General features: G+C 43.4%; 1 protein-coding gene across 2 annotated transcripts in view; it reads right to left on the bottom strand.

Moving 5' to 3' along the window:
* Positions 1-23,933, bottom strand: part of ephb2a (eph receptor B2a) — a gene marked incomplete at its 5' end in the record, with an annotated part of 69,286 nt that overhangs the window by 5,796 nt on the left and 39,557 nt on the right. For both annotated transcript variants that reach the window (XM_083769519.1, XM_083769518.1), the window contains 10 exons: positions 2,195-2,344; positions 3,019-3,234; positions 7,216-7,463; positions 8,152-8,274; positions 8,523-8,587; positions 11,043-11,151; positions 13,350-13,512; positions 14,901-15,025; positions 15,759-16,103; positions 16,754-16,909. In XM_083769519.1, the coding sequence (XP_083625645.1) occupies positions 2,195-2,344; positions 3,019-3,234; positions 7,216-7,463; positions 8,152-8,274; positions 8,523-8,587; positions 11,043-11,151; positions 13,350-13,512; positions 14,901-15,025; positions 15,759-16,103; positions 16,754-16,909 (1,700 nt within the window). The remainder of the gene's footprint in view (positions 1-2,194; positions 2,345-3,018; positions 3,235-7,215; positions 7,464-8,151; positions 8,275-8,522; positions 8,588-11,042; positions 11,152-13,349; positions 13,513-14,900; positions 15,026-15,758; positions 16,104-16,753; positions 16,910-23,933) is intronic.

The following is a 23,933-nucleotide window of genomic DNA, read 5'->3' as shown; positions in this document are numbered from 1 at the left end:
TCGCAAGACAAATTTCAGTGTGAACTGACAATAAAGTATTATATCATATCATATCATATCAAGTGATTGAGTGTTTCCAAACAAATTCAAATCTAGCTCCACCCCCCTCCCCCCGTCATTCTATTGGCTGAGCCAGGTCACTTCAGGCTATGGGGTTGTTGTTGCTGCTGGGAGGGACGCTATGGATATTGCGCTCGTATGGCTAAATATGACATTAAAAAATTATGAATTTCTATCGATATTTTTTAAGGGTAACTGTAGCGTAATCACAATATCACAAGACTGACACGACGAGTCCCGCAAATGAGGAAGTAGGAAGTAGTGGAGGAGACTCACTGGCTCTCAATTCAATTATCTTTTATTTGTAATCATGCATATAAAACATATTGCCCCTCAAATGCCCCAGCCACTACAGCATCGTTCATGTGAACTACTTTGTCCACGGTTATTCATTGCAATGAAGAAAAATCGCTATGATGATCCGCGACGGCTTGTCACCGTTGGCGAGCACTGGTTGAATGCATGCTTCAAGCCGGCCGGACCACCCAACCATGTGCTATACATAGCGATTCTCATAATTTCAATAGGCTTACATATTCAATTAAATCATAAACATACTATTTCACATGAACAATGGTGAAACTAAGATATGGGGATAATATTATACTTGCAATGAATTCGCATCGCGTTTTCATTATAATACTGTTGGGTTGAACACACCGTCACAGCCTCGCGCTGCAATTGGCTAAAAGTTTAAATCCCCTCCGACGTCCCGAGTAGTAAACTGTAGTGGATATAAACAGTGCATTCAGCCACAGGGGGCCAAAGGGAGAGTGTGCTGTTGCAGGAGAACACCTCAGCATCATAATAAAGGGAAAGATAGAGGGAAAAAAGGTCAACAAAATACATTCATATATATTTTAAACTTTGGCTGGAAACTTGTCTACACTACCTTTAACTAATATTGTCTTACTTTTACTACTGACCAGATCTGAACTTATTACCCCTGTTTTTACCCGTTGTTTCTTCTTTTAATTTGTATGTAAAGCACTTTGAACTGCACTTGTGTCTGAAAGGTGCTCTATAAATAAAGATTATTATTATATATTGTTATTACTAAAATACCCGCATTAGAATGAAGACAACTAGCTCCACTATAACTGCATGTTACTGTGGGGGAGGGGTGGGGAAAATGGAGAACACAGGGCATCTAATGAAACAATTCAGATCAACATGAATGATGGGGCAGGATTATAAAGGCTGTTCAGGGTACTATTCATGTGTTTTGGTGTGGATTTCTCCTTTAAATAAGACGATATAATGATATTGCGATTATCACGATATATATATCGCCATGCACAATATATATATATCGTATCGTCCTCCAAATATCGTGATATTGATTAGTTAGTACTAGTAGTAGTAGTAGGCTACCCATTGCTGTGGACAGACAAGCTGTTCACCAGTGGCGTGCACAGATAGACACTAGGGGGTGCTAGAGCACCACCTGCCCTTGCCCTCTGGACAGCAATGTGCTAGTGTACACTATGTGGACCATGGTGACATTGATCAATTCTTGATCAAGCTTCTAATATATTATTTATGCCCCAAAATCTATAACCGGCCGGTTCCACGTGCCCTTTTTTTCTCTCTCTTTTTTTCTGCCCCTCTAAATGTCTGTGCACGCCACTGCTGTTCACAAGTTGCAAAGTTGTAGTCAGTGTTTTACTGTTTGGAGGAGGCAAGATTAATGTACTTATTGGCCAGTTTGTGACACAAAATAAATCTTAAAAGATTTTGGAATAAATACATAATTCCAGATTGTTGCATTTTATGGTTATGTTTTTTATTTTCAGTTACTTATATCGTGTTATATCGTTGATGAAATCTCTTGCAATATATTGAATATCGCAATATTGCATCGAATATCATGATAGTATCATTATCGAGGGCCTAATATGACCAAAGATGTAGGGCTCCATTTTCGTCACGGCTAAACCCCTTATCCCTAAACTTCTTTTGAATAGTTCAACTAGCCAATCTACAAGACTGGCCATTTTAACTATTCAAAAATGTTTTGCAAAATAGTAAAAAAAAGGTGAAGAAGTTTAGGGATAAAGGGTTTATCGGTGACGAAAATGGAGCCCATGGTGAGGTACCCATATGGTCCCACCCCTACTGGATATATACTCACATCTTGGTTGCTCATGTCCCAGTAGGGCCTCTCGCCGTAGGACATCACCTCCCACATGACGATGCCGTAGCTCCAGCAGTCACTGGAGGAGGTGAACTTCCTGTACTGAATGGCCTCGGGAGCTGTCCATCTGATGGGGATCTTCCCGCCCTGGTGAAGATATACAGTGCCAAAGTATTTTTAGTTGCCAAAGTTTTTAATATAATTTAAACGGCCGGTGATCATTCTGGCATGTGTCCATTCATTGACTATAATGTAAAATCCCCTGTTAAAACTAATTCTAGGCCAAATACGTTTGTGACTTCTTTTAACAAATAGCCATCCAGGCCAAAGACGTCTTTAATCTGAGAGTGTATACCAGGGGTGCCCAGATCACAAAGGCTGTGCAGGTAGACCACCTGACATGCCCCTAAACAGTATTTAACTTAAATATATATTTAAAAAATAACTATTTTTTGGCATCTGCCACTTTAATTAATTAAGTTGACTTGATTGATTGACATCAAAAAGGCCTGTCAGCTCAAACCCATAATGAAATACTTTGTTTTCAAGATTGTTGCTGTGCACACATTTCGGTAGAATTACAAATTAATGTACTTTACTACTAAAAGTACCAAACGTAGAAAGTATACACTATGCAGAATGTCCCAATTTCAAGTTTTCAAATGTATACAAATATTTTGAAAATAGCAGATCTACAAGGTAATAGTAGTAACTAAATTGGACATGCTCAAGTAAAGTACAAATTCCTCAAAATTGTACTTAAGGACAGTACTTAAGTAAATGTACTTTCCACTGGTGCTAAATGCCCGACGGTGACTCACCAGAGCGCTGGTGTAAGTGGGGTCTGACGTGTCGTCCTCTAAGAAGCGCGACAGGCCAAAGTCAGACACCTTACACACCAGGTTGCTGTTGACCAGGATATTCCGGGCCGCCAGGTCTCGATGGACATAGTTCATGTCACACAGGTACTTCATCCCTGCTGCTATGCCACGTAGCATGCCCACCAACTGGATTACTGTGAACTGGCCATCGTTTTGCTGAAGGAAAAAAGAAAAAATGAATCAAAAGCTAAATTGACAGATAATAAAGAATGAAAAACAGGTGCCCTTCCTCTGGAAACTGCCCGTTGTTGAGGCAGTGGGTGCTCAGCTTTGATTGGTTGAGGCAGTGGATGCTCAGCTCTGATTGGTTGAGGCAATGGGTGCTCAGCTCTGATTGGTTGAGGCAGTGGGTGCTCAGCTTTGATTGGTTGAGGCAGTGGATGCTCAGCTCTGATTGGTTGAGGCAATGGGTGCTCAGCTCTGATTGGTTGAGGGAGTGGGAGCTCAGCTCTGATTGGTTGAGGCAGTGGGTGCTCAGCTCTGATTGGTTGAGGCAGTGCGTGCTCAGCTCTGATTGGTTGAGGCAGTGGGAGCTCAGCTCTGATTGGTTGAGGCAGTGGGTGCTCAGCTCTGATTGGTTGAGGCAGTGGGAGCTCAGCTCTGATTGGTTGAGGCAATTGGTGCTCAGCTCTGATTGGTTGAGGCAGTGGGTGCTCAGCTCTGATTGGTTGAGGCAGTGGGAGCTCAGCTCTGATTGGTTGAGGCAATGGGTGCTCAGCTCTGATTGGTTGAGGCAGTGGGTGCTCAGGCTTTGAAAATAACTTAACTAGTCATAAACCAACTAAATGGAAAAAGCGGCACTCGTTTCGGCAGAGCCTTCTTCAGAGCAGAATAAAAAGTAGTCTTAGTAAACGTTTTACTCGGGGGGCCATCATGTTATAAGTGACAACTGAAGACTGTAGTGATGATGTAATAAGAAAACCCTCGAGCTGTTCCAATGTGGATAATGTTACTTCTAGGACACAGACAGCATGGTATTATTACTGATTCAGAGTTGTAAGCCCGGCTTACATGATATTACATTGACCTAAAGTGCAAGTCCACTTTGGCAGAGGTTTGGGTTGGGTTGTGTTCTCCAAATGTGGACAAGAAATAAAAAATAATTGGAACAATTATTTTTTTATTTCTTGTCCACATTTGGAGTTACATCATGGCAAGGTAACTACTAACTATACAACCCAAACCTCTATTAAAGTGATCTTACCCTTCAAACCTATCACTTCCAAAGCATGCGTCAAGTATTTTAGTTGGACATTGGTTCTTTTCAGCGAGCTATACAATGAAGTAAATGCTTACAGGGCCTTGCAAACGGGGAGCGATAAAACGCGCCTATAGTTCATTTTCAATGAGACCTGCGTTTTTGCTCGGAGAAGTCGCGGTGCGACAACGCAAGCGTATTTACGTGAGCGCGGTCCCGTGAATTTGTTGCGCGCGTGCTCGTTACGTGCACACGCCTGCGACTCACCAGACCTGGATTCTGTTAGGTTTTTTTAACGCTTGCGCCCCTCTTCAACAGACCTGGAGGAGACCTGTGTTGATCCAGGCATCAACGCCTGCGTTCCTCGCTTCACGTTTGCAAGGCCCTTTACCCTGAGGAAGGAGTCCAGCTAGGGATCCTATACAATGAAGTACATGCTTTACCCTGAGGAAGGAGTCTAGCTAGGGATCCTATACAATGAAGTACATGCTTTACCCTGAGGAAGGAGTCTAACTAGGGATCCTATACAATGAAGTACATGCTTTACCCTGAGGAAGGAGTCTAGCTAGGGATCCTATACAATGAAGTACATGCTTTACCCTGAGGAAGGAGTCTAGCTAGGGATCCTATACAATGGAGTACATGCTTTACCCTGAGGAAGGAGTCTAACTAGGGATCCTATACAATGGAGTACATGCTTTACCCTGAGGAAGGAGTCTAGCTAGGGATCCTATACAATGGAGTACATGCTTTACCCTGAGGAAGGAGTCTAACTAGGGATCCTATACAATGGAGTACATGCTTTACCCTGAGGAAGGAGTCTAGCTAGGGATCCTATACAATGAAGTACATGCTTTACCCTGAGGAAGGAGTCTAACTAGGGATCCTATACAATGGAGTACATGCTTTACCCTGAGGAAGGAGTCTAACTAGGGATCCTATACAATGAAGTACATGCTTTACCCTGAGGAAGGAGTCTAACTAGGGATCCTATACAATGGAGTACATGCTTTACCCTGAGGAAGGAGTCTAACTAGGGATCCTATACAATGGAGTACATGCTTTACCCTGAGGAAGGAGTCTAACTAGGGATCCTATACAATGGAGTACATGCTTTACCCTGAGGAAGGAGTCCAGCTAGGGATCCTATACAATGAAGTACATGCTTTTCCCTGAGGAAGGAGTCTAACTAGGGATCCTATACAATGGAGTACATGCTTTACCCTGAGGAAGGAGTCTAGCTAGGGATCCTATACAATGAAGTACATGCTTTACCCTGAGGAAGGAGTCTAACTAGGGATCCTATACAATGAAGTACATGCTTTACCCTGAGGAAGGAGTCTAACTAGGGATCCTATACAATGAAGTACATGCTTTACCCTGAGGAAGGAGTCTAGCTAGGGATCCTATACAATGAAGTACATGCTTTACCCTGAGGAAGGAGTCTAACTAGGGATCCTAAACAATGGAGTACATGCTTTACCCTGAGGAAGGAGTCTAACTAGGGATCCTATACAATGGAGTACATGCTTTACCCTGAGGAAGGAGTCTAACTAGGGATCCTATACAATGAAGTACATGCTTTACCCTGAGGAAGGAGTCTAACTAGGGATCCTATACAATGAAGTACATGCTTTACCCTGAGGAAGGAGTCTAGCTAGGGATCCTATACAATGAAGTACATGCTTTACCCTGAGGAAGGAGTCTAACTAGGGATCCTATACAATGAAGTACATGCTTTACCCTGAGGAAGGAGTCTAACTAGGGATCCTATACAATGAAGTACATGCTTTACCCTGAGGAAGGAGTCCAGCTAGGGATCCTATACAATGAAGTACATGCTTTACCCTGAGGAAGGAGTCTAACTAGGGATCCTATACAATGGAGTACATGCTTTACCCTGAGGAAGGAGTCTAACTAGGGATCCTATACAATGGAGTACATGCTTTACCCTGAGGAAGGAGTCTAACTAGGGATCCTATACAATGGAGTACATGCTTTACCCTGAGGAAGGAGTCCAGCTAGGGATCCTATACAATGAAGTACATGCTTTTCCCTGAGGAAGGAGTCCAACTAGGGATCCTATACAATGGAGTACATGCTTTACCCTGAGGAAGGAGTCTAGCTAGGGATCCTATACAATGAAGTACATGCTTTACCCTGAGGAAGGAGTCTAACTAGGGATCCTATACAATGAAGTACATGCTTTACCCTGAGGAAGGAGTCTAACTAGGGATCCTATACAATGAAGTACATGCTTTACCCTGAGGAAGGAGTCTAGCTAGGGATCCTATACAATGAAGTACATGCTTTACCCTGAGGAAGGAGTCTAACTAGGGATCCTATACAATGGAGTACATGCTTTACCCTGAGGAAGGAGTCTAACTAGGGATCCTATACAATGAAGTACATGCTTTACCCTGAGGAAGGAGTCTAACTAGGGATCCTATACAATGAAGTACATGCTTTACCCTGAGGAAGGAGTCTAACTAGGGATCCTATACAATGAAGTACATGCTTTACCCTGAGGAAGGAGTCTAACTAGGGATCCTATACAATGAAGTACATGCTTTACCCTGAGGAAGGAGTCTAGCTAGGGATCCTATACAATGGAGTACATGCTTTACCCTGAGGAAGGAGTCTAGCTAGGGATCCTATACAATGAAGTACATGCTTTACCCTGAGGAAGGAGTCTAACTAGGGATCCTATACAATGAAGTACATGCTTTACCCTGAGGAAGGAGTCTAACTAGGGATCCTATACAATGAAGTACATGCTTTACCCTGAGGAAGGAGTCCAGCTAGGGATCCTATACAATGAAGTACATGCTTTACCCTGAGGAAGGAGTCCAGCTAGGGATCCTATACAATGAAGTACATGCTTTACCCTGAGGAAGGAGTCCAGCTAGGGATCCTATACAATGAAGTACATGCTTTACCCTGAGGAAGGAGTCCAGGGACCCGTTCTCCATGAACTCTGTGATGATCATGACAGGGCTGCTCTTTGTCACCACTCCCTCCAGGTGGATGATGTTGGGGTGGTCAAACTGGCCCATGATGGACGCCTCACTCAGGAAGTCCCGTCTTTGGCGATCTGTGTAGCCCCCCTTGAGGGTCTTAATAGCCACTAGGATCTCTCGTTTCCCAGGCAGACGCAGGTTTCCACTGCACACCTCTCCAAACTCTCCTATTAGTGAAAGAGAGACGATTGGTTCTGGGTTGTGCTGATCTGATTTGTAAAGGAAAGTGGTAAAACCTCCAATGGTACCTGACAAAAGTAGTATCATGTTACTGTAGCTTACTGGCAGTGTGCACAATAAATTTGGCACAAGCTTAGCTCAAGTGTGTATCAATTCAAAGGATTCAAAGTATCAAGTCTGCGCCACTTGTACTGGCATTTGTCCTAAGCATTTCCTCCATTCCCAGGAACATCGTCCACTCTAACCAGACAGTGGCCTTGTGGTTAGAGTGTCCGCCCTGAAACTGGGAGGTCGGGGGTTTGATCCCCAGCCGGGTCATACAAAAGACTGTATAAATGGGACCCAATGCCTCCCTGCTTGGCCTCAGCATCAATGGGTTGGATTGGGGGTTAAATCAACGAATGATTCCCGAGTGTGGCGCACGCTGTGGCTCACCGCTCTAAGAGATGGGTCAAATGTGGAGAACAAATTTGACTGCGGTAACGTGTGTGACTAATCGTACGACTTTGACTTTGTCTAAACACCTGGAAATACTGTGGGAACTGAAACGTATTATATGGATGCATTTATTACAAGATAAAGACACGTCTTACATTTCTGGTCTTCTTCTAATGCATCTAAGAATAACTACACCATGTAGCAGTGTGTGCAGCATGGGACGCATTGCAATTTTACCTGCACCAATGACTTGCTCGATCTTCACACAGGAGGAGTCAATCTCCTTGGCAAACTCCCTGACGGCCTCATTTGGGTCCTCGTATGTGAAGGGATCAATGTAGATCTTCATTCCTGGTGACACTGGGACAAAGTAGTGTCAGAAGAAACCAGTTTACTGTACAGTAGGTATAGAGAACACTATGGAGAAAAAGAAAGGTTTCAGAATGATTTTTCTACCCTCAACTCCAACCTAGAAACATAGAGGAAACTATGGATGGCTTTTTTTATAATTTCCCCCACAACAGTAACTGAAACTCTGAAGCCTAGAGCAAAACGAGCAAAACCACTTAAAAAAATACAAACTTTAGTTGGTTTTCAACGTGACTTACGGTGACCACTGGTGTAGTGTTGAAGCTTGTCTGTGTACTCAGATTCTGGTCTAGCTGATCCCCTTCTGTTATGGACACACAGATGACAGAAAGAACAAGATAAATCATGACAGCTTTTTGAAAACCAGTCAGTGGTGCTCAACCTTTTTCATGTCAAGGACCCCCAGAATTATCTGTATTTAGCAGCTGACCCCCATCTGAAAATATGTTGTTCCCCGGACATCCCCAGAAGCAAAGATTTGAGTTCAAAACGTTGGCTCTGAAAGAATATATATTCAAAGATTTGAGGCACATTTTTACGATTTTTCAAAAATAGCAGATCTACAAGCTCGTAGCGCGGCACTCGGTGCCGCGCTATGAGCTTCTAGATCTGCTATTTTTCAATAGCTAAAGTATAACATAATGCTTGAAACACCAAAAGGGGTTTCTGCCCAGAATGGGTTTTAAAGCAGATTTGGGGAAGGCCAATGCACTGGACCTTTTCAGGGCCCCCCATCTGTAGTCTATTAACCCATTTAGACCAGCTGCCACGTTACTTTCTCCGTAATCCTAGAACACTAAACTTTTGTCAAACCATCACAAAAACCCAGGTATATGTTATCCAATTATTAAAAATATTTCTCATCAAAATATATTGAAGTACAGCAATCCAAGGCAACTTGAGGTACTCTTCTTTAATATTTCAACATGACTTTTCACAAAAAAACCCAGAAAAATCATGGAGAGGACCTATTACAATAGAGGAGAGCAAAATTGGCGAAGAATGTGGGTATTATTTAAAAAATATTAATAAATAAAAAAGAATGGAGCTGGGAACTTTTGCTTTGGTCAACCCATTCCTGGGACATGTGAGAATGGTCCAGTAAAAAATCTCATTGGGGGTGTATGGGATTTTTCTCTATCACTAGAGAATCACCCGGGTTTAGTGTTCTAGGGTTAAGACCGGCTGCCGTCGCCTTGTAGTTTTGTAGTTTTTTAGTCTCTTTCGGTACCTCAGGTTTTAGGGTGTCGTTCAGGTTTTCGAAGGCCTTTTCAAAATCGGCCTCAGGTCTAAAAGGGTTAAATGAAGCCATTAGTGAGTTTAGGCTGACTGTATCTGTTTTTTGTAACGTAGCTGTGTTAGAGGCTGTATTAGAGAGAGACTGCTAACCATGTTAATTAATGAACTGATGTTGAAATGTAATGCTGAAATTCATTCTAATAAGCGCAAGGGATGGCAATAACATTAGATGAGCCATTTTTGTTCCACATCAGAAGTAGACTGGCTACGGCATTTTCATACAAATTCTGTTCTGGATTCAAACTTGTGTCAACCAGCAGGTCAAACAGCGGACACGCACGCACGCACAAACAAATTTTATTTGCGGGAATCATTGTGATGAACATTTATATAACATGTCCTCTCTAGTCTCTAGGATATATACATGTAGGCCAACTACAGTGCGTTAGTAGTACTGTAGTTGGTTTTCTGTGAGCTGTGAACAGCTGTAACTACAAAGGTGTGCTCATTGAAGCGCATATCACCAGGCCAGGCACTAATAGAATAAAAAGGGATGTGAAAGAGGGACATAATATTTGTTTGAATTTCATTATACTGTAGTTAAAAACCTGTGCATTGTCAGCAGAATACACCAGTGACACTACTGTATTTCCACGCTATCCTTCAAAGTTTATTACTTAGCCTGGGTTCCAGCCTGAAAATGTCACTGCGCTACTCGTGGCTACTCGTGACATTCGTGACGCAGTCAATGCGTCACGAATGATACGACGCATTGTGTGCTTTTAGATCGGCTATTTAAAAAAGATTTGAAAACTTGAAATGGGAGAATATTCCGCACAATGAGTATACTGTTGGTATGCCGATACTTTTGTACTTTTTAAAATTCAGGACTTTTACTTGTACAACCTTCCTAAATTGCTGTGTACTTTTACTTAAGTAAAACATTTGAGTACTTTTTCCACCACTGCTGTATGAGCGACAGTGTGCTGCCTGACTGACCGGTTAGGTTACAGACTGTATATGAGTGACAGCGTGCTGCCCTGACTGACCGGTTAGGTTACAGACTGTATATGATTGACAGCGTGCTGCCCTGACTGACCGGTTACAGACTGTATATGATTGACAGTGTGCTGCCCTGACTGACCGGTTACAGACTGTATATGATTGACAGTGTGCTGCCCTGACTGACCGGTTACAGACTGTATATGATTGACAGTGTGCTGCCCTGACTGACCGGTTACAGACTGTATATGAGTGACAGCGTGCTGCCTGACTGACCGGTCAGGTTACAAACTGTATATGATTGACAGTGTGCTGCCCTGACTGACCGGTTACAGACTGTATATGAGTGACAGCGTGCTGCCTGACTGACCAGTCAGGTTACAAACTGTATATGATTGACAGTGTGCTGCCCTGACTGACCGGTCAGGTTACAGACTGTATATGATTGACAGCGTGCTGCCTGACTGACCGGTTAGGTTACAGACTGTATATGAGTGACAGCGTGATGCCTGACTGACCGGTTACAGACGATGATGAGCACGGTGATGGCGATGATGAAGACCACGCCCGCAGCAGCCGAGCCAATGATCAGAGGCAGCTTCTCCTGGATACTGGAATTATATTCCTCTGTAGATAAAAAAGAAAAGACAGTAAAGCAGTGTTGATTTTGACAGCAAATTTTGATTTTAGTCTTTTGAATAGTTTTCATTTAGTATTAAGTCACATTTTAGTCACCTGGAATGTTTTAGTTTTAGTCTAGTTTTAGTCGACTAAATATAAGATTTTAGTCGACTAAATCTACATTTGATTTTGTCGGCTAAAATGTGTTTTGTGTGCCTTGATGCCGTCATGATGTCTGATTTTACACTTGCTGAAAATAGCTGTGTAGCCCTGTAGATCTGCTATTTTCAGCATAGTCCAGTAGACCTTTACTAACATTTTAGTCTAGTTTTCATTTGTTGACGAAATTGTCAATATATTTACCGGTACTTTAAAGGTAGTCGACGAACATCTTTCGTCATAGTTTTAGTCGACCAAATCAACACTGCGGTGTTGATTAAAGGCCTTTTCAGACGGGCAGCATCTCACGCGCCTATAGTGGTTCATTTTCAAGGAGAGGCGTGGCGTTTATTTTGGACGTGCAGGAGAGGTTGAGTGAGTGACAACACAAGTGTATTTTCACGAGTGCAGTCCAGTGAAATTGTGATGATCCAGGCAACGATGCCTGCGTCACTCGCTCCCCAATAATATGTCCAAGTTTGAATTACTTATTCAGACAGCCAGCAATGAGTAAAACACTCCAAAATTACTTTTGTCTCTGTGACACATCTAGGGGCCACAATCTGCATTCAAAGATGTTCCTAGAAGCTTTGTCATTGGTCGAAAAAAACAACCCCGGTCGAAATGAAGTAGACAGGCAAATTGACGAATGACAAAGCTTCTAGAAACATCTTTGAATGAAGATTGTGGCTCCTAGATGTGTCACAGAGACTACATTTTTTTGGGAGTGTTTTACCCATTGCTGGCTGTCTGAATACCAAAAATCACACCAGTGTGAACCAAGTGGTGCAACTCCCGTGCGTCCAGCAGGTGGCAGCCATGTCACATACTTCTCTCGTTCCACGCTCACACAGACACACACACACACACACACAAACACGTACAGGGCATTGTAAGCTGGATGTAGAAGTGGTTTGCACCACTTAAAAAAATAATTAACAGAAATAGCATGACCCTCAGATCACTTATGTGTCTCAAAATAGACACACATAATACACTGGCACATGAACACTGTGCCAGTATGTTTTATGTCAGTCCATATGAGAAGAGATCGATAAAATGAGGCAATAAGTATCAAGTGCTGTGAAATCAGTGTGTGCCGTACGTACATGCTCAGGAAATATCGCCCTGTCAGGACACCACAAATATCTATTAACACGATTCGTTCGTATGATCGTATGACTTCTAATAATGTGTCTATACTGTAGCTATATAGGCTACTCTACTGTATGTGTACTTATAATTTCCTGTCCAGTGCCCTGCATCAAACCTGAGCCACCTGAGACAAATTCCGAGCCATCCTGGTTGACAGGGCACACTACATAGCTGAATGAACCCATAGACCTGAGGACGATTCTATAAATGCCTTCTAAATCGTGACAGTTTTCTGAAAAACCCTATGTTTCTATGTCAGTGGTTCTCAAACTATTTCATGTCCAAGAGCCCCAGAATTATCTGTATTTGGCCGCCGACCCCCATCTGAAAATAAGTTGTTCCAGTGACCCCCCCAGAAGCAAAGATTTGAGTTAAAAACGTTCACTCTGAAATAATATATATTCACTCGCTATACGAGCTTGTATATCTGCTATTTTTCAACAGCTAAAGGTTAACATAATGCTTAAATCACCAAAAATGGTTCCTTGAGCAAGACTCAACGGTTATAAATGGTGCATTCATTGAAATAGTGATTTTATCCAAAGTGCTTGATAGATTGTGCATTAATCACCCATTCACACACACTTTCACACACAGATGGCGGAGGAAACCATGCAAGACAACCTGCACATCAGGAGCAATTAGGGGTACTTCAGAGTATTGCTCTCAAGGACACTTCGACACTAACTCTGGGGGAGCCTGGGATCGAATCCGGCCGCTCTACCCCATAGCCACTGCCCCTGGTTGCATGATTTCCTCCACCGTCGGTGTATGAATGTGTGAGATGGGTGAATGTAATGCACAATCTATGTTAAGTGCTTTGGATAAAAGCGCTATATTGATGCATCATTTATCATTTTACCTTTTAGATAAAGAGATCTTCAGCATACCTTCAGTCATAGTTTGGAAGTACATCTTGCCACTAAATCGTCCAAATCCGGCCACGGTCCGAGCTCGCACTTGGAAGACGTATATAGATCCAGGCCTCAGCCCTCTGATGAGCACAGTGTTGGTCTGACTCCTCACCACAGAGGAGTTCGACTCCGCCTGGTTCTGAAACATATAGTTTGGCTCATTCAGGTTCTTACGCCATAGTTACATCTACACAAAATGATAACCTGACATGTCAACCTGTCATATTTATTCAGCAGCTTCTGGTGGACAGACTCATTACATTACAGCAGCGGTCCCCAAACCATTTTTTGTCCGTGCACGCCGTTACCTCCTGACCTAGCTGACACTCCCCCCAAAAGCTCAGTCTCGTTGTATTTGGCCAAAAATGATAAATCTTTGGCATGTCAGGATGTCACTGCCCTGAGAGACATGCAGCTGCTGTATACTCTATACAGTACGGTACATCTCCTTACAACAGTGTTTTGCAGGATTTAGCAGTTTGTGTTAAATAATAACACCGTAAAACCGCCATTACCCTTTTCATGTCACGCACCCCCTAGAGGGCGGGCGTTCGCGCCCCACAAGGGGTGCACGGCACGCACCAGTTTGGGAACCCCTGCACTACAGTGTTGTGCACAGAAGAGCTCAATAAAGACCCATTGCACAACATGTCCCATGAAGTCTCACTGTGTCCCATTGAGCCTCATCATGATGATAAACAAGAAATTATGACATAGTCATATTTGTCAGGTGAAATAAGCGCTGTCTCCGTTGCGCATCTGTCCTCCTTTTCTTTTTCCTGCTCTCCAGCTAGCTCATAACATTAGACTTCCGCGGTGCGTGTGTCATAGCTTAGGAGGCAACCTGATTGACAACTACTATGCGATTGGCTGGCGGCGTTTCAGCTGTGTTTCAGAGTATGGCCTAGGGGGCAGTCAATCATGACTAGGTCGCTAATAAAAACGGGCCTGTTAGGTTTCACCTGACAAAAACAGCTCAAAGTGCACATTGTACAAACGGTCTCATACAGGTTTTTATACAGGCATATACGCATGAGTCCAAAAGAGCAGTGTCTAGTGTATACAATGCCTTGGTTTCAGCTAGGGCTAACTACACAGAGTACATTAAAACTAATTGGGAAAAAGAGTTGGAGATTACCATCACTACAGAGGAATGGGTAAATATGTGCAAAACACAAATTACGTCTACCAACTCAAGAATGTGGAGAGAATTCTGTTGGAAGAACCTAATGAGATTTTTTATAACACCTAAAATTAAGTCAAGACAATTGAAAACAGAACAGCCATGCTGGAGACAGTGTGGCCACAAGGAGGCGGGCCACGCTCATATTATATTCTGGACTTGACTAAAATTCAGAAATACTGGCAGGATATCCAATGTATCTTGTAATATGAAAAATTATGTTTTAGTTTTTGTCTTTTTCGTATTGTCTTTTTTAGTTTTTGTTGTCTCTGTCTTTTCATCAATAATAATTAAGTGAAAAAAAAGTGCACATTGTACAAAAGACCTGGTTGACAATACTGTACCTTCTCATAGTACTGGAGCTCATAGTCCAGGATGAGTCCATTTGGCTGGTCAGGTTGGGACCAGGATAAAGTGATGCTATTGGGGGCTCTGCTGACCTGGTGCATAATGGAAACGGCTGATGGTGCTGAGAACGTCAAAGAACCCAGTGACAGAAAGTTAGGACGGGGAAAAGCAAGAGAGAAAATATGATGTGCCCTCTATAGAGATAGAAAGAGAGAGAGAGAGAGAGAGAGAGAGACACAGACAGACAGACGACAGACAGACAGACAGACAGACAGACAGACAGACAGACAGACAAACAATGTTGACAAGAGTAACCGCAGGCGTTCAATGTAGGAGAGATAGGAGAGTCAGCAAATGGTGCTTCTTCTTGCACAGCAAATGTGTTAATGGGCTATATGCACACAAAATAATTCCTATTTCCGGGCCACTTCCCTACTTGCTTCACAGCTGTTACTGATGATACTAATGACACAACCCTTACGGGTCCATTTGGGACCCACTGAAGGACACTACACTACAGTACTTAGTTCAGACTAGTCATTGGTCCAACAAACAACAACCTACCTCAAACCCTAACCTAACAATAACCGCAAGCACAGGAGCAGCGCATGTTCGAGCGGTTCCCACATGTCGGACTAATGCTCCGTCGGAATTACGTGTTTCCAGTGAGCCAACACGCACAATAGCAGCACCCTGACTCTCTGTTTGACCAGAATGGAACAGAGTCTTCATTAGTATCAGCGGTAAGGAAGTAGGGAAGGCGCCCAAGTTCTTTCCAACATGGCGTGTTCGTTGTGTGCATAGAGCCCATTGGACCCTTATCGGGTCAGCGGCGAGTTCAGAGTCGACCCTACCTGCTTGGTTGGTGGTGATGTTGACCGCCGCGTACCGCGGCGAGTGGAGGCTCTGGTCCGACACGCCGTTCACGGCCTGGATCTCGAAGGTGTACTGGGTGTGGGCCAGGAGCTCGCTGATGTGCACCCGCGTGTCGGTCAGGCCGAGCTGACGCGGCACGAACTGCACGTTGTCGCCGCAGCGGGTGCAGCCGCCGCCGGCGCCGCGGCCCGCGCCGCAGCTCTTGCAGATGATGTTGTAGACCACGTCCTCGCGGCCGCCGCCTTCCCGCGGCGCCGTCCACTCCAGCTTCAGAGACGTCTCGTTCACCATGGAGATGACATTCTGCGGTATGGACGGAATAGCTGCAAGGAACAGGAGGGAAGAAGAGATGATGCTAGAGTCCAACCGGGTGCCATTTAGGTTGCGTTTTCTTGTTTTTTTCCCCCCATGTTAGACTCTTTAAATGTAGAGTAGCCATATATTTACCATATATTTTACCCTTTTTTACCCCTCATATCAGTCATACCCAGCCACTTACAGTAAGTCTCCTAACCTCATATCAGTCACACCCAGCCACGTAAGTCAGTTTAATTTTTTTTTTTTTTTTTTAAGATATTTTTTTTGCGGCTTACGCCTTTTATTGATTTTTTAAGGGATAGATAGTAGGCTGACAGGAAACGGGAGAGAGATGGGGGGATGACATGCGGTAAAGGCCGTGTCGGGTCCGGGAGTCGAACCCGCGGCACACCGCGACTGGATCACCAGTCCGGTGCCCAGACCGTTACGCCACGGCCTGGGCCGTCAGTTTAACTTTTTGACCAAAAATTACGATCAACCTTCCATCACTATTTTTGTAATTTGTAATTTCTTTTTACAATTTTCCCCAATAATGAAATGCCCAAAATAATGACACCGGCTGAAAAGTACATTAGGAACAAGTTCTTGTTGTGTACAAGGCGAGGCCTCTGGAGGGAGCGGGTGAAGGGAGCTAATATAATAGTATTATACATACTGGTGCAAGGCATCTGCGGTGGGTCCGAGTCGGTGCGGTAGTAGCTGGTGCGGCACACGCAGTTGGTGGCTCCCTCACTAGTGGTGCGGCTGTTGAGGGGACACGGCAGACACGTGTGGTCCCCCTGGGAGCTCTTGTAGTAGCCCGACAAACAAGCTGCAAGGGACAGTGGCAGGGAGTTAGAACCACACCGTGGACAGAACCAGTGCACGGAAACATTCTTCCATTGACTACGGCTTGTATTTTTGTCCAGATTTTAGGGTGTGCACTGTCCCGCCGACCCCCACCTGAAAATATGTTGTTCCAGCTAGGGACCTCCCAGAAGCAAAGATTTGAGTTAAAAATGTTTGGGGTACTATTTTCGTCCATGCTAAACCCCTTAACCCTAAACTACTTTACTTGTTTTTTTACTATTTTGAAAATCCTTTTTAGTTATTAGTTTAGTTAGTTAGTTAATTAGTTAGTTTAATAGTTAGTTTAATAGTTCAATAGTAATAGTTCAACCAGCCGATCTACATAGACACGTTGTGAGCTTGTAGATTGGCTATTTTAACTATTCCAAAATAGTAAAAAAAAAAGAAAAGAAAAAAAGGCAAAGTATTTTATAGGGAGAACAACAATACAGCATTTTTCAAATAGAGTGTAAGGAAAGAGCCGGAGACATGACTCACAATATAGAGCCCATGCCCTGAAAGAATATATAGCCTATATTCAAAGATTTGTGCCGCATTTTCATGATAAAAAAAAAAGCTGGTCTACAAGCTCGTAGCGCTATGAGCTTGTAGGCTTCTAAATCCTAACAGTTTTCTGAAAAATCTATGTTTCGATGTCAGTGGTGTTCAAACCTATTTCACGTCAAGGACCCCCGGAATTTTCTGTATTAGGCTGCGGACCCCCACCTGAAAAAATGTAGTTCCAGGGACCTCCCCAGAAGCAAAGATTTGAGCTAAAAACATTCGCTTTGAAAGAATATATATTCAAAGATTTGCGGCACATTTTCACAAAAATAGCAGATCTACAAACTCCTAGCACGGCCTAGATTTGCTATTTTTCAATAACTAAAGTATAACATAATGCTTAGAACACCAAAAGGGTTCCCGTCCTGAACGGATAGAAATGCTTGGGTGGCGCAGTGAGTCCAGATATACTCTCTCTCTTTCTTGTCTGCCCTGATTATGTCCATCCATATTGTGTAACACACTGTCAATATACTGACACGTATACGATACTAGAACATAGAACATTCATTCATCATGTTACTGAACTGAATGGAAAATGGGTGGAGCTGGCGGTCAATAGTGCCAGCACATTAAAACCCTCAGTGTTCATTTATACATCTCTTTATACGTCTCTTTTGTTTGTATCCATTTGCAGATGAGATTGTGCAAAGGTAACCAATTATACCTGCAAGGGTCCATTTAGTTGCATTTGTATACACTCAGAGTTAAAGTGGAATCACTCCTTCTCTTGAAAACCTTTGGGGAAACTCAGTGGCCGCCCGGTAGACAGACTACTGGGTCTTCTTCAGACTTGTGAGTCAGTCAGTGACGTGCGTGTGTAGTAGAAAGACACACATATTGATGATGGAGGAGGCCTACTCCCCACTAGAGTGAATTGGACCACATGGCGGGGATGCACACACACACACACGCACGCACACAAATGACAACCCGCCTCCTCTCCTAACCTAACCATAACCGCAAGCACGGGAGCAGAGCAGACGCTAGTCCGACATGTAGGACTAATGCCTTGTCTGAAAAGCGTCCACCTCCCCACACACACACACACACACACACACACACACACACACACACACACACACACACACACACACACACACACGACCAGCACAGCAACCGGTTGTCACTGACAACATGCTGATGCCCCCCAGGCAGCTGGCGAGTGGTGACCTCATGCTTGTCCAAAATGACTTCCACAGAAACAAATCTCAGTCAGAGATGAAACACGCACGCACGCAAATAAAAACAAAGGCAGGCACATACTGTACTGTACATATTATGCTCTGTCTCTCATGGTCTCGTCTGTGAAAGGTAAGGTATATGACTGTACATCATGTACCTTAAATAAAATGAAATAAAACAAGAACATTGCACTGTATGCTCTGGTGCGTGGTATGACCTAACAACTAGGCCATCGGCGCCACGGCGTGATAGATTTTTGACTCCGGGTGGTCCCGCGCAAAAAGGAAACAAGCAGCGCTTGATCTGGCCACTGTAACATGCACTTGGCCCAATTGGTTCTGAGCATGCTGTAGCACTACTACTGATGGTTCTGAGCATGCTGTAGCACTACTACTGAATACTGATACATCCCGGATTGAACCCGTTCAGGATGGGAACCCCTTCTGGTGTTTTAAGCCTTATGTTGTTATTCTTTAGCTATTGAAAAATCACAGATGTGGCGCAAATCTTTGAATACATATTATTTCAGAGCGGACGTTTTTAACTAAAACAACTTTTCAGATGGGGGTCCGCGGCCAAATACAGATAATTCCGAGGGTCCTTGACATGAAAAAGGTTGAGCACCACTGACATAGAAACAAAGGTTTTTCAGAAAACTGTCAGGATTTAGAGGACATTTGTAAGGTCTAAATGGGTTTAAATATAGGAAACGCAGCTTTGCTCTCTTCGCTGGCCAATGTGTTCCTCTGTGCTCATACAAGACAGCATTATGTTTAGTCATACAAGGCTGCATCTCATAAAGGTCAGCTTATGGATGTGACTCGCATGGTGATTCCTCTCTAGACCCTGTCAGCTCTGTTGTTGGCGCTGGGAATAGGAGGATTAGACAGGGAAGTCTGGGATTGTCCTGCTCACTGCTCACTCACCCATGGCACTGTTTTACTGAGAGGGAGGGGAAATGCATGGGTTCAAAGGAGGGGGGGGGGGGGGGGAAGGTACGATAGATAGATAGATAGATAGATAGATAGATAGATAGATAGATAGATAGATAGATAGATAGATAGATAGATAGATAGATAGATAGATAGATAGATAGATAGATAGATAGATAGATAGATAGATAGATAGATAGATAGATAGATAGATAGATAGATAGATAGATAGATAGATAGATAGATAGATAGATAGATAGATAGATAGATAGATAGATAGATAGATAGATAGATAGATAGATAGACCTCTCACTTCACACAGGTATTATCAGAGTCATTTTGAACGAAGCTTGCTAAATGCACTCTAGGGGAATAGAATCATGCATTACAGCAGTCTCATTAGCCTAATGTTAGCCTTTGGCAAAACATGTTAACATGTCTTCATTTTCTGAGCTCTGATAACCTCCTATAGTTACTAACTTACTACATGCAGTATACCCAATTATTGAAATCTGATTTCTATTTATTTACCAGTAAATTATATGGACAATGTACTGAAAGATCTATTTGTGTGATATATATATTACATTTTTTGGAACGAACAGTTGACAAGGGTTGGTTTTATTCTATTCTATTGTACATAGTTTAATATTCAGAAACACCGTCTCTCGTCTGACACTGTCTGACAATGTCTGACTCTGAAATGTCATCTCTGTGTTGTCTTTGTTCTGCATTAATGGTTTCATCCCAACACAGTATCCATTCATCCATATTTCATGTTTCACTGCTGTCTGGAGCTTCCAGTCTATTTTCCTATATGTACAGTATTGATTAAATTCACACAGATTATTGAGTCATTTCATCCACAGTATATATATATGTGTGTGTATGCCGGAAATGAACTGTCTAGAGAACTTCCATATTCTAAATATTGCTCTGTCAGTTTCAAATGTGTCAGTTGATCAATAAGGCAATCTGGTGGTGCATGGTGGCCTCCACCGCAGAGCCACTAATTATCCTGTGGACCCCCACTGGGGGTTCTCTTATGGGGGACCCCCATAAGAGAAGATTTTTGTAGTAGGGGTTTGAATGCTTCGCAGTGAGTCCAACTTGGCCAAACGTCAACACAAACACAATTGACACATATATATTCAGGTGAGGGAAGCCAGGCTGGAAGGGTGATACCGGTCACTGCACATACTCCTATAGGGGCTGTCGAGAGGATTAGGAGGTGAGGTGCTAATATGGCCTCCCGGTGGGGGCTCCTCACACTCACTGGCAGGTGAGCCAGGAGAGTACAAGAACAACAGCAGTGGCAAGGAGTGGGAGGACTTAATTGGCATAACGACTATGTGCTGTACCTCTGATGTACTCGTTCCTGATCATATCCATCCCTGTTACTCGCAGAGAGAACCTCAACATTTTAGTCTCTGCTACCTCCAGCTCTGCTTCCTGTCTTTTCCTCAGTGCGACTGTCTCTACAACAGCTGGTCTCACCAACGTCTTGTACACCTTTCCTTTCATTCTTGCTGATACTTTCACACATCACACCTTTTCTCCACTCGTTCCAACCTGCTTGCACTCGTATCTTCTCCTCTTTTCCACACTCTCCATTGCTCTGGAAGGTTGAGCCTAAGTATTTGAAGTCCTCCGCCTTCTTTACCTCTACAGCCTGTAATCTCACTGTACCAGTAGGGTTCCTCTCATTCACACACATGTGTGACCAGATTTGACTGAGAGACTGCCATCGCGCACATTCCAGCTTTTCACCAGAGGAGAAAGACCACAGGCAGACTCTTCACATACTAGAGCATGTCTGAAATAAGTGTCAAAGCTGAAATTGACATGTAAATATGAAAAAAATGCTTAAACATGTAGCTATTGTAATGTTAGAGACCACAGAAGTGAACCTTTCAAGCCTGTTTTCTCAACTCGCTGTTTTCTGCAAGACATCACTCTATAAGCCATATCTGCTAAACTGGTGGGTCAAACTGAACAACCAATATGTCAATTTGAAGCTATGATTCTCTGCTTTCATATGAAAAATGAAAATTCAAAAAAATCCAATGGCAGTCCCCCAGTCAAATTTGGCCACAGTATTCTGTCTTGCTGCGTTAACCTTCATTGCTCTCCTTTCCAAGGCATATGTCCCTAGATTTCCACTGTCACTGCTCTCACTACAGATCACAATATCATCTGCAAACATCATGCAGATTCCTGTCTAACCTCATCTGTCAGCCTGTCCATCACCATGGTGAACAAGATGGGTGTTCCTCCTCGGCACCCTGTATCTCCCCAGATCTACAAAGGCACAGTGCAGTACATACACACAAAGCCACACGTGGGAGCAGTTAGCACACTTCTTTTCCATTCCTTAGGCATCCTCTCACTCGCTAAGAATCTACTCCTACCTCTCCTAGACACATATACCTCTACAACAGTGGTTTTCAACCAGTGGTCCGGGGACCACCAGTGGGCCTTGAGGGGGTTCCAAAGTGGTCCCCAGCTAAATGATGGAGGGCTTGGTAACCAAATGGACCCTTACAGATCTTTAACTCTTGAGAGCGTGAAATTAAACCAAATGGACCCTCCCGGGTTCATTTGGTTTCATTTTACGCACTCAAGAGTCAAGAGAGATTATTGTAAAACATCTGAATTACTTAACTTACAAGAAGTCTACACATTAACGATGATGGTCCGTGGCTCAAATGCAGAATAAACTAGAAAAAGTGCCCTTCTGGGCACAGGTCTCCACCAGGATTCTTCCTCAGCCTAGTGGGAATATGCGTGCACAGTTTCCTCGCAATCGGACGCTGCGTTGAGGAGTTGTGGCGATTTGTACAAAGCGGGCTACTCCTGAAAACTGTAGGAGCCAATCGTGGCCAATCAGGATGGAATATGAGAAATCAAACAAACCTGTCTTGATCACATGACTATGGAGATCATGTGTACCGATTTGCGTGAAATTTGGATAAAATCTGAAGGAGTAATAATAGAAAATGTGTTTTTCAAAGTATACTTCCCATCTTGCCATCGCATCCAACTTACATGTTAGCCTTTGCAGCCCCTGCTTGACACTCAGCTTCAAGGGTTGGATTGGGGGTAAGACCCTGCGACATCCAGGCGGTGTACTCGCACATCAAGCTGCCTCACGCTACAGAAACAGGAGATAGGCTCCTGTCCCTATGGCTTCATGGCTTGGCAAGCCTTACTTACTTACCAGCCTGCAAGGTCATCGAGACTATAGGGCAAGTGCAAGTGCTAAGGAAAGTACTACAGTACGTGCTATAGACTTACTGCTGAATGTGTACTGATTTGCGTAATGTTTTAGACGTGATAGAAAAAAATATATGTTTTGCAAAAATCGGACTCCTGGTGGCGCTACAGGATGGTGTCAAATGTTTTGGGGCAAAGGTTCTGCTTTGGCATGCAGGGAGTGTGTGTGCACAGTTTCACGTCGATTGGGCCAGAGATTAGCTATTCACAGACGGACAGACAGGACGGACAGACACATGGACGGACGTATGGACTGACGGATGCAAAACATAATCTCGGCCAAGCCTTCGGCCTGAACGAAACAAACAGCACTGTGGACACGCTTGTCTGACAGTCTGACACTGTCTGAAATGTTATCTCCCCATTGTCTTTGTTCTGCAAGCTCAACACTGTATTCATTCCATCCATCTTTCATGTTTCACTACTGTCTGGAGCTTCCAGTCCATTTCCCAATAGTTACGGCCACACATTGACACAGATACGGGTTTCATCTAAAGTACTGTATATGTGGATTGTACGTTGAACATGAACTGTCTAGAACTTCCAAAATCTAAATATTGTCAGTTTCAAATGGCTTAGTTGATCAATCAATCATAGTCAATAAGCATTTCAACAGCACAGTCCATATAATACGGCAATTACATTTTCTTTTGTTTTTGTATCAAGCTATTGCATTGGCTGCAAGAACATTTGGATCTAAACATCCATCAATCCATCACTGTCACAACAGTTGCAGTGCAGTGACACAGACTGACTGACTTGGAGTTGACAATTGACATGCAACAATTACATTTGTGTTTATGTGGCACACCTAAAATGCAGTGACCTCGGTGCTCAAACAGTATGCTGCAGGGAGAGAAACGGCCCACATATTCCCATCATCCACTCTTGGGAGACACCCAGCTTAATTAGACCTAGCAGTCTGGACTTTTCACAACTGCACACGTACTACAGCAATTAAATGTCCTGCTCAAAGACACGTTGATAATTGACTGATGGAAATTGATCCCTGTGGGCCTACAGGAAAGCGAAAATGTGTTAGAGCACTTC

Source organism: Protomyctophum parallelum (genome assembly GCF_964188405.1).
Source record: "Protomyctophum parallelum genome assembly, chromosome: 7".
Classification (NCBI taxonomy): Eukaryota; Metazoa; Chordata; class Actinopteri; order Myctophiformes; family Myctophidae; genus Protomyctophum; species Protomyctophum parallelum.
This window is presented reverse-complemented; position numbering and strand designations above follow the sequence as displayed.